Here is a 13479-nt window from a genome sequence, read left to right on the forward strand (position 1 = left end):
CCAATGATGTGCACCTCAAACGGCCTCTGACAACCAAGTCTAGCTCCTGGCCTTCACGTGTGGCTTAGCGACTAAGCCTAGTGGAACCATTTCTACTGACCAGAGAAAGGGCGAAGATGGTTACTGGAACCTTAAAACCGGTCGCTTTGGGCAGATGGGGCTCGTCAGCTGTAGTTGGTAGCTCATCTAGGAGAAAGAAAACTCTTATCTCAAACCTCCGTTGCCTTGTAGCTATACCCTCACATGCAGAAGCCTTTGGGACTAAACCCCATGGGAAAAATCCAGAGCTGCAGTCCCTAAGGCAGTCCTACATTGAGTTCAATGCTGACTGGCAACTCCTGCATCGCTGCTAGTGCTAAACTGTATCAGTCTCTGTCGTTCCTGTGGGTTCATCTGCTGTGTGGAGATGGGGAGCTTGCTACACTGGCAACAGCATGCTCTCCATATTGTACTGCCTAGGCTTGCGTATCTAGACAGCAAGGTCACAACATCCATGGTTGACGCTGACTGACAGAAGCCTTACTCAATTCTAGAAGTAGTAAACTGGGAATTAATCAGTATTAATTAAACTAATAAAGAAAAAGGAATGGTCAGAAGATCACTCAAGTGGAATCTTACCGATGCACCTCAGGAATCCTGTCAGCCAGCCCTGCAAAGCTGGCAGCAATGGTGTTAATCTCAATCTGCTTCAGGGTGACAGCTTGACCACGTTGTTTGTCAAACATGTAGTCTGATCTGTTTATGCCCAAGGTAATTGGCTGAACAAGAGAATAACAAAAAGGTGAGACCACAGCTTATACAACAGTAAGATCCGATTGGAAGAAACGTGCAGGCGTAATAGCTCGTCATCACACAAGGCTGCTGAGAAGATTTAAAAAGCCAGGAGTTTCTTTCGGTGAGAGATTTGATTGGGAGAAGTGCGCAGACGCAATAGCTCATCATCGTGCAAGGCCACCAAGAAGGTTTCTGGAATAACAGGGAGACACTGCCTAGCGAAGATGTCGTTGGAGTAGTGCGGGTCTGAGTAGTAGGGCTTTGGGTCACCAGGGCTTCAGTGAGGACGGGCCTAGGTGAGGTATGGAGGTAAGCTACTTTCATATCTCTTTTTCCCTCTAACTTAAGAATAGTGGGTATGACTGCAAGGCCAGTTTTCTGCTCTGGGTGTCAGATGTGAGATATCCAGGAGACTTCCAGCCTCCCTGATGGCCACATCTGTGCCATATGCATCAAGTTACAGCTCCTTAGAGACAGAGTTAGGTAAATGGAACTGCAGCTCGATGATCATCAGCTCGTTAGGGAAAATGAAGAGGTGATCGATTGGAGCTAAAGGCAGGTAATCACACCGGGCCCACAGGAGTCTGACAAGTGGGTGACTGTCAGGAGAGGGAAGGGAGAGCATCAGGTAGTGGTGAGCACTCCTGTGGCTGTCCCACTTAAAAATAAGTACTCCATTTTGAGAACTGTTGTGGGGGGGGGGGGGGGGGGACCTACCTGGGGGAAACAACAGTGGCTGTGCCTCTGGCACCGAGTCTGTTCCTGTGGAACAGAACAGCATGGCAGCAGTAACAGGGGAGTCGATGGTTAAGGGGACAGACAGGTGATTCTGTGGGCGTAAAAAAGAAACACAGGTGGTAACTTGCCTCCCAGCTGCCAGGGTTCACGATTTTTCTGAACGTGTCCACAATAGGAGGGTAGGTTGTGGTACATATTGCTACCAATGACAAAGGTAGGAAAAGGAGGGAGTCCTGAAAGCAGAATACAGGGTAGTAATCTCGGGATTGCTGCCTGTGCCATGTGACAGTGAGTATAGGAATAAAATGAAGTGGCGGATAAATACGTGGTTGAAGGATTGGAGCAAGGGACAGGGATTCAGATTTCTGAATTTCTGATTTCTGGAGAGGGGGACCAATATCCTAGCAGGGAGGTTTGCTAATGCTATTGGGGAGGATTTAAACCAGATTTGCAGGGGGGTAGGAACTCAAGTGAAGAGGCAGAGGATGAGGCAGTTGGCACACAAGTAGAGACAACTTGTAGGGAGTTTGTGAGGAAGGATAGGCAGATGTTAGACCAAAGATGCATTCAGTCAGATGGTTTGAAATGTGTCTACTTTAATGCAAAGAGTATCATAGTCATCTTGGATGAACTTAGAGCATGGATCAATTTGTGGAACTACAACACTGTGGTCATTACGGAGACTTGGATGACTCAGGGGCAGGAATGGCTGCTGAGTGTGCTGGGCTTTAGATGTTTCAAAAAGGACAGGGAGGGAGACAAAAGAGGTGGGGGAGTGGCAGTGCTAATCAGGGATAGTATCACAGCTGCAGAAAAGGAGGAAGTAATGGAGGGATTGTCTACTGAGTCATTGCGGGTGGAAGTCAGAAACAGGAAGGGGGCAATAACTCTACAGGGTGGTTTTTTTTAAAACAGACCTCCCAATAGTAACACGGACATCGAGGAGCAGATATGGATGCAGATTCTCAAACAGTGCAATAATAATAGGGCTGTTGTGATGGGTGATTTTAACTTTCCTGATATTGACTGGCACCTCCTTAGAGCAAGGGGTTTTGACGGGGTCAAGTTTGTTAAGTGTGTTCAGGAAGGTTACCTGATGCAATATGTAAATAAGCCAACTAGAGGAGGGGCTGTATTTGATCTGGTATTGGGAAATGAACCTGGTCAGGTGTCAGATCTCTTGGTGGGAGAGCATTTTGGAGGTAGTGATCACAACTCTATCTCCTTTACCATAGTGCTGGAGAGGGATAAGAGCAGACAATTTGGGAAAATATTTAACTGGGGTAGGGGGAAGTATGATGTAATCAGGCAGGAAATTGGAAGCATAAATTGGGGGCAGATGTTCTCAGAGATACACAGCAGAAATGTGGCAAATGTTCAGGAAGCATTTTCATGGCATTCTGCATAGGTATGTTTCATTGACGCAGGGAAAGGATGGTAGGGTAAAAGAACCGTGGTGTACAAAGGATGTGGAAAATCTAGTTAAGAAGAAAAGAGAAGCTTACAAAAGGTTCAAGAAACTAGGTATTGATAGAATTCTACAAAATTATGTTTGCCAGGAAGGAGATTAAGAATGAAATTAGGGGAGCTAGAAGGGGCCAGAGAAGACCTTGGCAAGCAGGATTAAGGAAAATCCAGAGGCATTCTACAAGTATGTGAAGAGAACGAGGATGAGCCATGTGAGAATAGATCCAAACAGGTGCAATAGTGGAACCATGTGCATGGAATCAGAATCAGGTTTATTATCAACAGCATGTTATGTGAAATTTGTTAATTTAGCAGCAGCAATTCAATGGAATACATAATCTGGCAGAGAGAAAAATATAATAATAAATAAAATAAAACATAATAAGTAAATCAATTACATATATTGAATAGATTTTAAAAAGTGCAAAAACAGAAATACTATATATTAAAAAAAAAGTGAGGTAGTGTCCAAAGATTCAAAGTCCTTTTAGGAATCGGATGGCAGAGGGGAAGAAGCTGTTCCTGAATCACTGAGTGTGTGGCTTCAGGCTTCTGTACCTCCCTCCTGATGGTAACAGTGAGAAAAGGGCATGGCCTGGTTGCTTTCTTTTCAGGTGCCTTGCCGTTCGGTGTGGGCGATCATGTCTCTCCAACCATCACGGTCCCTGACCCTCCGAATTGTAGTTGTTGCCTCCCCTGTTTCTAACCATGATGTTGATCCATCTATCATTCTCACTCTCTGTCTGCCTCTGCTTCTTTTTCCTTCCAGCTTTCCAGTGGTAACTAAATGTTCCAATGTCTCTCTTCACATGATGTGTCCAAAGAATTTTGATTGTTGTTTTTTTAAGTAATGTATGTCTTGTTTTCGTTCTCTGTAGAACTTCTTCGTTGATTATCCTGTCCGTATATGATATGCATAGCATTCTTCTGAGGAACCACATCTCTGCCGCATTGATTCTTTTTTCCATTGCATTTGTGATGGTCCATGACTCGCAGCCATACATCAATATAGGAAGAATGTAGCAGCTGAGAGCTCTAAGGCGGATGTCAATTGCCATTTTCTTGTTCGTTAAGATGTTTCTCATTTCTGTAAATGCTGTTCTTGCCATTGGGTGCTGGAGGTCCTTAATAATGGACACTGCCTTTCTGAGACACTGCTCCCTAAAGATGTCCTGGGTACTTTGTAGGCTAATGCCCAAGATGGAGCTGAATAGATTTACAACCTTCTGCAGCTTCTTTCGGTCCTGTGCAGTAGCCCCTCCATAACAGACAGTGATGCAGCCTGTCAGAATGCTCTCCACGGTACAACTATTGAAGTTTTTGAATGTATTTGTTGACATACCAAATCTCTTCTGGAGTCGGAGGAGGAAGTGGAGGTCAATACTTTGCTTTAGTATTCACCAGGGAAAAGGACCTTGGCAATTGTGGGGATGATTTACAACAGACTTAAATGCTTGAGCATACATTAAGAGGGATGATGTGCTGGAGCTTTTGAAAAGCATTAAGTTAGATAAGTTGCTGGGACCAGATGAGATATACCCCAGGCTATTGTGTGAAGCGAGGGAGGGGAGATTGCCGATGATCTTTATATCATCAATAAGGACGTGAGAAGTACTGGAGGATTGAAGAGATGCAAATGTTGTTCCCTTTGTTGTTCAAGAAAGGGAGTAGAGATAACCCAGGAAATTATAGACCAATGAGTCTTACTTCAGTAGTGGACAAGTAGTTGAAGATCCTGACAGGTGGGATTTATGAGCATTTGGGGGAGACATAATCTGATTAGGGATAGTCAGGATGGCTTTGTTAGGGGCAGGTTGTGCCTTACAAGCCTGACTGAATTCTTTGAGGATGTAACAAAACACATTGATGAAGGTAGAGCAGTGGATGTAGTGTATATGGATTTCAGTAAGGCATTTGATAATGTTGTTCCTTTCTGACCTTTCACCAATCTCTTTTTTTCTACTGCATACAGTGTTTCATTTGTGATCCATTCTGTGCCTTTGTGCTTGTGCTACTTTGGAGTACAAGGAGCTGAAGCGTGAAGTACAATGATGCTGCAGGCTTAACAAAGAGGCAAACCTACAACGCATCTACTCCAGCATGGAAAATGAGGCCAACAAAGGCACCAGCAAGATAGCTTATGCTGCAGTAAAAGAAATTACCGGCACCTTTACACCACGAATTGGTGCAATCAAAAATGACGAAGGAAAAACTCCTGACAGAAGATGCAGATGTGAGGGAAAGGCGGCTCGAGTACACCAAGAAACTCCATGAAAATCACAAGAATGAAAACCGTGACAAAGCCATTGACCGGACAACACTAGAACATGAACCCGAGCCACTACTGTCAGAAGTAGAAAGAGCAATCGAGAAGATTAAAAAGAATAAAGCACCTGGTCCAGACAACATACCAGTAGAACTACTGAAAGCAACAGGCACCTCAATGGCCCACATCTTGCACCACATTGTCTGCACCATCTGGAAGACTGGCAAATGGCCAACAGACTGGTGCAAATCTGTCTACATTCCAATTCCCAAGAAAGGGGACCTCCTGCAGTGCAGTGATTACAGAACAGTTGCACTGATATCACACGCCAGCAAGGTCCTACTCACAATCATCTCAGAGAGACTAAAGAACTACGTAGATAGAGAAATCGCACTGGAACAAGCTGGCTTCAGGAGTGGCCGAGGAACCAGGGACCAGCTCTTCAACATGCACCTAATAATGGAGAAAATGAGAGAGGTCAATACCCCCTGTACATCTGCTTCGTAGACTACTCAAAAGCATTTGACTGTGTCCAATACACCAAACTGTGGATAACAATGAATCAACTGGGCGTAGCACCACACCTAGTGGCCCTTCTAGAAACACTGTATGCTACGCAATCCTCTGGCCTTCGGACCACATCTGGTGAGGCTGAATCATTCTGCAATGGGAAAGGAGTCCATCAAGGCTGCATCCTTTCTCCACATCTTTTTAACATCCACACTGAGATGATCATGAGACTGGCAATTCCAGATAACACTGGCATTAAAATAGGAGGAAGAACCATCAGTAACTCGAGATACGCAGATGACACGGCCCTGCTAGCCACAACAGAAGAAGACCTACAAGTACTATTCAATAATGTTGCAAAAGTCTCTGCTGAATTTGGTTTGCTGATAAATGTCAGAAAAACCAAAATTATGGTGATAAGCGAAACTGCAATTCAAGCTGACATCTACATCGGAAACGACAAGATCAAACAAGAGTCCTCCGTTATATATAAAAACACAAAATGCTGGCAGAACTCAGCAGGCCAGACAGCATCTATGGGAGGAGGTAGTGATGACGTTTCAGGCCAAAACCCTTCATCAGGAGGGTTTCGGCCCGAAACGTCGTCACTACCGACTCCTGATGAAGGGTTTCGGCCCGAAACATCGTCACTACCGACTCCTGATGAAGGGTTTCGGCCCGAAACGTCGTCACTACCTCCTCCCATAGATGCTGTCTGGCCTGCTGAGTTCTGCCAGCATTTTGTGTTTTTATTTATTTCCAGCATCTGCAGATTCACTCGTGTCCTCCTTTATATACCTTGGTGCAGAACTAAATGACATGAACGAGTGCAGCAAGGAAATAAGGTGAAGGCTAACAATGGCACGCACAAGCACTACCAAACTCTGGAACATCTGGAAAGATAGATCTGTGAGCACTGACACCAAGATACGCCTCCTCAAGAGTCTCGTCTGGCCAGTAGCCCTATATGGCTGTGAAATATGGACCCTGAAAGCAGCTGATGAAAAGAAGTTGACAGCATTTGAGATGTGGACATACAGACGGATCCTCAGGGTATCCTACATTGAAAGGATATCCAATAATTTCATCCTAGAAAAGACTGGCATGAAACCAATACTTCTGGAAACCGTTATCCAAAGGAAACTTCGTTATTTTGGACACATCTCAAGAACTGATGACACACCGGAACGCACTGTGCTTGAAGGCAGAGTAGAAGGAAGCTGCTCCCGAGGTAGACAGAGGACAACATCAAGAAGTGGTCCAACCTCACCGCCGGAGATACAAGAGGTTTGACTGTCGACAAATTGCAGTGGAAGAAAGTGGTTGCCGAGGCTCTGGCAGAGTATGGCACATGATGATAATGATTTGATAATGTACCCCCATGCAAGGCTCATTCAGAAAGTAAGGAGGCATGGGATCCAAGGAGACCTTGCTTTGTGAATCCAGAATTGGCTTGCCCACAGAAGGCAAAGGGTGGTTGTAGATGGTTTGTATTCTGCATGGAGGTCGGTGACCAGTGTTGTTCTGCAGGGATCTGCTCTGGGACCCCTCCTCTTCGTGATTTTTTTTAAATAAATGACCTGGATGAAGAAGTAGAAGGGTAGGTTAGTAAGTTTCCTGATGACACAAATGTTGGGGGTGTTGTGGGTAGTCTGAAGGGTTATCAGAGGTTACAGTGGGACATCAATAGGATGCAGAACTGGGCTCAGGAGGGGCAGATGGAGTTCAACCCAGATAAGTGTGAAGTGATTCATTTCAGTAGGTCAGATTTGAAGATAGAATAGAGTATTAATGGTAAGACTCTTGGCAGTGTGTAGTATCAGAGAGATCTTGGGGAACGTGTCATTGGACACTCAAAGCTGCTGCGCAGGTTGACAGTGTTGTTAAGAAGGCGTGATGTTTAGAAAAATAAGAGGGCTATGTGGTAGGGTAATTCTAGGCAGTTTCTAGAGTAGTTTACATGGTCGGCACAACATTGTAGGCCAAAGGGCCTGTAATATGCTGTAGATTTCTATGTTCTGTGTTTAAGATATCAGGCACTTTCCACACAAACCATCTTTGTTCTTTCATTTCTCAGTGTGTAGATTTAGAGTGAATGCTCACATTTTTAGAAAGCAGATGAACTTTACACTTCGTTGTGGCAGCCCGGTAGCGTAACACTTTTACAGCGCCAGTGACCCAGGTTCAATTCCTGATGCTGCCTATAAGGAGTTTATATGCTCCTCTTGTGACTGCATGGGCTTCCTTCCACTTTCCAAAGATATACAGGTTAGTATGTTAAGACCATAAGATATAGGAGCAGAATTAGGACATTTAGTCCATCAAATCTGCTCCACCATTTCATCATGGCTGATCCATTTTCCCTCTCAGCCCCAAATTTCTGTGTTCTCCCCATAATCCTTCATGCCGTGACTAATCAAGAATCTATCAATCTTTGCCTAAAAATATACCCAATGACTTGGCCTCCATAGCTGCCCGTGGAAATGAATTCCAAAGATTCACCATGCTATGTTAATTGATCACATGGGTGTAATTAGGCAGTGTGACTCATTGGGCTAGAAGGGCCTGTTACAAATCCCTAATTTGTTGGAAATACAGAAAAGATCACCAACTTTAAACTTTAACTTGAGCCACAAACAGTGGCAGGTACTGGGAATCTGAAGGGAAGCAAATAGTCTGAGAATACTCAGGTTAGACAGCATCTATGAAGAGTGAAGCAGAGTTAATTATTCCAAAAACAAATTGTTGGAGAAACTCAGCAGGTCGTGCAGCATCTGTGTGTCTCAGTGTCCGTGTGACAAATCAAGCTAATCTTTATCTCTTTGGAAGTGTCCTGATGAAGGAATGCAGGGAATTGACCTGAAATGTTGACAATTCCTTTCCCACATTCAAGATCCACCAAATTCAAAGTTCAAAGTAAATTTATTATCAAAGTACATACACGTCACCATGTACAACCCAGTGATGAGCTTTCTTGCAGGCATACACAATAAATTCAAGAACCATAGTAGAATCAATGAAACACCACACTCAACAGGGCATACAATTAATGGCCAAAAGACAACAAACTGCGCAAATACAAATGAGAAGAACAAGTAATAATGATGAGACCATAGTTTGTGGGGCAGTTAAGTGATGGGGTGAATGAAGTTATCCCCTCTGGTTTTAGAACCTGAAGATTAAAGTGGTGGTGTGAGTCCTAAGGCTCCCGTATATTCTTCCTGATAGCATCAGTGAGAAGAGAGCATGACTTGGGTGGTGGTGGTCCCTAACTATGGATGGTTTTTTTCTGCAACAGCCCCCATGTAGATGTGCTCAATGAAAAGGAGGGCTTTACCCGTGATGGACTGAGCCATATCCACTACTTTTTGCAGGCTTTTCCATTCAAGGGCACTGGTGTTTCCATACCAGGCTGTGATGCACCAGTAAATATACTTCCCACCACACTGCTGTGGAAGCTTGTCAAAGTTTTAGCTGACATGCCAAATCTTCAGAAACTTCTAAGAAAGTAGAGGCGCCACAGTTCTTTCTTCACGATGGCACTTAAATTTGCAAGAAAAAGTTTGTAGACCCTTTGCAATTACATGGGTTTCTGCATGAATTGCTCATAAAACGTGGTCTGATCTTCATCTCTGTCAGAATAATAGACTAACACAATCTGCGTAACTAATAACACACAAATAATTGTACTTTTCATATCTTTATTGAATACATTGTTTAATCATTCACAGTCCAGGCTGGAAAAAGTATGTGAACCCTTGTACTTAATAACTGATAGAACCTCATTTAACAGTAATAACCTCCACCAAACATTTCCTGTAACTGCCGATCAGACTTAAATAAAGGTGAGGAGGAATTTTAGACCATTCCTCCATACAAAACTGCTTCAGTTCATCAATATTTCTGGGATACCTTAAATGAATAGCCCTCTTCAGGTCATGCCACAGCATCTAAAATGGATTAAGGTCTGGACTCATGACTTGGCCATTACAAAAAATGAATTTTCTTCTTTTTAAACTGCTCTGTTGTTGATTTACTCTTGTGTTTTGGATCATTGCCTTCTTGCATCATCCAGCTTCTATTCAGCTTCAGGTGACGGACTGCCACCTTGACATTCTCCTATAAAATGTCTTGATACAATTCTGAATTCATTGTTCCCTCAACGACTGTAAGCTGTCTAAACCCTGAGACAGAAAAGCAGCCCCAATCCATGATGCTCTTTCCATCGTACTTCACAGTTGGAATGAGGTTTTGGTGTTGACATAGAAGTGTGCATTTCTGCCAAAAAGTTCAACTTTTGTCTCATCTGCCCACAGAACATTGTCCTAGAAATATTGTGGAACATCCAAGTGGTCTTTTGCAACCCAATCATAAACAAGAGAAAAACTGCAAATGCCAGAAATCCAGGCAACACCACACAAAATGCTGGAGGAACTCAGCAGTAGCGGGCAGTATCAATGGAAAACAGTAGAGTCGACGCTTTGGGCCGAGACCACCCCAGGACAGGAGAAAAAAAGATGAAGAGTAGATTTAAAAGGTGGGGGGAGGGGATGGAGAAACACAAGGTGATAGGCAAAAACAGGGAGGGGAAGGGGTGAAATAAAGAGCCGGGAGTTGATTGGTGGAAGAGTTACAGGGCTGGAGAAGGGGGAGGTCTGATAGGAGAGGACAGAAGGCCATCGAAGAAAGGGGGGAGGAGCACAGAGGGAGGCAATGGGCAGGCAAGGAGATTTGGTGAGGGGGGGAAAGGGGATGGGGAATGGTAAAGGATATGGGGTGGGGGAGCATTACCCGAAGTTTGAGAAATTGATGTTCATGCCATCAGGTTGGAGGCTACCCATACAGAATACAAGGTGTTGCTCCTCCAACCTGAGTGTGGCCTCATTATAACAGTAGAGGCAGCCATATTGGAATGGGAATGAGAAATGGAATTAAAATGGGTGGCCACTGGGATATCCCGTTTTTCCTGGCAGATGGAGTGTAGGTGCTTGACAAAGCGGTCTCCCGATCTAAGTCTGTTCACAGCGATATACAGGAAATGACTCCGGGGACACTGGACACAGTACATGACCCCAACACAGGTGAAATGTCACCTCTCCTGGAAGGTCTGTTTCTGGCCCTATATAGTAGTGAGGGAGGAGGTGTAGGGACAGGTGTAGCACTTGTTCCACTTGCAAGGATAAGTGCCAGGACAGAGATTAGTGGGTAGGGATGAATGTCAAGGGAGCTCTGTAGGGAACAATCCCTGCAAATAGCAGAAAGCGGGGAGGGAAGGGATGGAAAGACATGGTAGTGAGGGAGGAAGTGTAGGTGCTGGTACTTTTGCAAACTTGAGATGTGCCACAATGTTTTTTGTTTGGAGATCAGTGGCTTCCTCTGTTGTGTCCTTCCATGAACACCATTCTTGTTCAGTGTTTTTTTATTACTGACACATGAACAGAGACTTTAGCAAGTTCTAGAGATTTCTGCATGTCTTTTACTGATACCCTTCGGTTCTTTTTCATCTCCTCCAGCATTGCACATTCTGCTCTTGGTGTGATCTTTGCAGAACACCCACTTCTAGGGAGAGTAGCAACAGTACTGAATTTCTTTCATTTGTAGACAATTTCTCTTACTCTGGATATGAACACTCAGGTCTTTAGAAATGCTTTTGTAGCCTTTTTCAGCTTCATGCGTCACTACAATTCTTCTAGGGTCCTCTGAAATTTGCTTTGATTGATTGAGAAGAGAAGGCTCTGTCTGCAACCTGACTTTCTGTGTCTTTTTTTTAATAGGACAGGGTACCTCTACAACCCACACCTCCAATCTCATCTCATTGATTGGAACACCTGACTCCAAATAGCTCTTGTAGAAGGCATTACTCCAGAGGTTCACATCCTTTTTTGAACATTGACTGTGATTGTTTAAATGGTGTACTCAGTATTGACGAGAAGTAGTACAATTGCTTGTGTGTTATTAGCCAAGGCAGATTGTGTTTGACTATTATTGTGATTTAGATGAAGCTCAGACCACATTTTATGAGTAATTAATGTAGAAAACCAGGTAATTGCAAAGGGTTCACAAACTTTTTTCTTGCAACTGCACATGCTGGGCCCAGGCCAGGTCCTCTGAAATGAGAGCACCGATGAATTTAAAGTTACTGACAAACAAGTCCTGCAGCAATTTTCTTTTTGAGATATGGATTCTGCTTCTCTCTCTCTCTCTCTCTATAGATGCTGACTAACCAGCTCTTTTTGTTTCCAGGTGTTCAGATTCTCAGCATCTGCAAAATTTTGCAAACAATCTCCTCCTTTCTTAGCTATAGGAAGTGGCAATTTTATCTTCAGGTGTACGAGATATTGTAGACAGAACTTGAAAGTGAGCCAACACAATGTAGACTGAAACCATATCGCCACAAAAATTTATTTCCTATCGTGGGGGAGTTTAGGACCAGAGGTCACATCATCAGTATAGAAGGATGTCCTTTTAGAACAGAGAAGAGAAGGAATTTCTTTAGTCACAGGATGCTGAATCTGTGGAATTCATTGCCACAGATGGCTGTGGAAGTAAAGCCAACTGGTATATTTAAAGCGGAAAATGATAGTTTCTTGATTAATAAGGGTGTCTTAGGTTGTGAGGAGAAGGCAAGAGAATGGGGATGAGAGGGATAATAAATCAGCCACGGCAGAGCATACGTGATGGGACAAATGGCCTAATTCTGCTCCCATGTCTTATAGGTGGTGGCTGCCATCCCTTTCGTGCACAAGATCTGGACAATAAGATTGGTTCCTTGAAAGTGGGGTCACTGCTGGATGATGTGATAGAGGCAGTGTTGGGCACACTGGCTTTCATCAGTCAGTAATCTCTCCCAGGAGTTTATTTAATGTATTAACTAATCTTCTGAACTGGAAACCAATGCAACATTCATGTGTACGTAGTGTCTTTTAACATGCCAGCATAAACGTCAGACAAAAAAGAAACCCACTCAAGTATAGAAGGTCAAATGACATTCTTTGATCATTTGCCCACAAGTTTTAACAGCACTTCAATACATTCTTGCTGAAGCATTATTTCCCACATCAAAAATTATAATTCCTGATGGAAAGTAAATGATCATGTGTTTTTTTTTTAAAAGAACCTCTTCTTAACAGGATGAAACTTAATCCATTACCTGGGTAATTCCTTCTTGAAGTACTTGATTGTAGATGTCGAAAAGCCGAGCTGTAAATTCATCTACTTCTATGGTGCTGAAAATAATAGCAAGGAAGATGTATTTGATAAGATTTCAGCAATTCAGCAATCAATACCCATTCACTTTAATACTTTGTAATGGAAAAGCTAGATCTTATACTGCATTCTTCCGAAAGCTAACGTTAATAGTTGAGCAAACACGAGGAAATCTGCTGATGCTGGAAATTCAAGCAACACACACAAAATGCTGGTGGAACACAGCAGGTCAGGCAGCATCTATAAGGAGAAGCACTGTCGACGTTTCGGGCCGAGACCCTTCGTCAGTTGAGATACATTTTCACGCTGTAATCCACAGATCTGATTCTGTACACATTCTACACATGACTACAAAGACACTTAGCAAATTTATACAAATGCAAGGTGGAGAGCATTCTGAGCAGTTGCATCAATATCTGGTATGGAAGCGATAATGCACAGGATTGGAAAAAGTTGCAGTGTTGTAAACTAAGCCAGCTTCATCATGGGCACTAGTCGGCCCACTATCGAGGACATTT

General features: G+C 43.5%; 1 protein-coding gene across 1 annotated transcript in view; it reads right to left on the reverse strand.

The window, feature by feature from the left end:
• gss (glutathione synthetase) overlaps positions 1-13479 on the reverse strand; it is a 114259-nt gene that overhangs the window by 57451 nt on the left and 43329 nt on the right. The window contains exons 4-5 of the mRNA XM_073062113.1: positions 12906-12981; positions 619-758 (exon numbers count right to left, since the gene is read on the reverse strand). Of these exons, the coding sequence (XP_072918214.1) occupies positions 619-758; positions 12906-12981 (216 nt within the window). The remainder of the gene's footprint in view (positions 1-618; positions 759-12905; positions 12982-13479) is intronic.

The sequence above is a fragment of the Hemitrygon akajei genome, chromosome 11 (assembly GCF_048418815.1).
Source record: "Hemitrygon akajei chromosome 11, sHemAka1.3, whole genome shotgun sequence".
Classification (NCBI taxonomy): Eukaryota; Metazoa; Chordata; class Chondrichthyes; order Myliobatiformes; family Dasyatidae; genus Hemitrygon; species Hemitrygon akajei.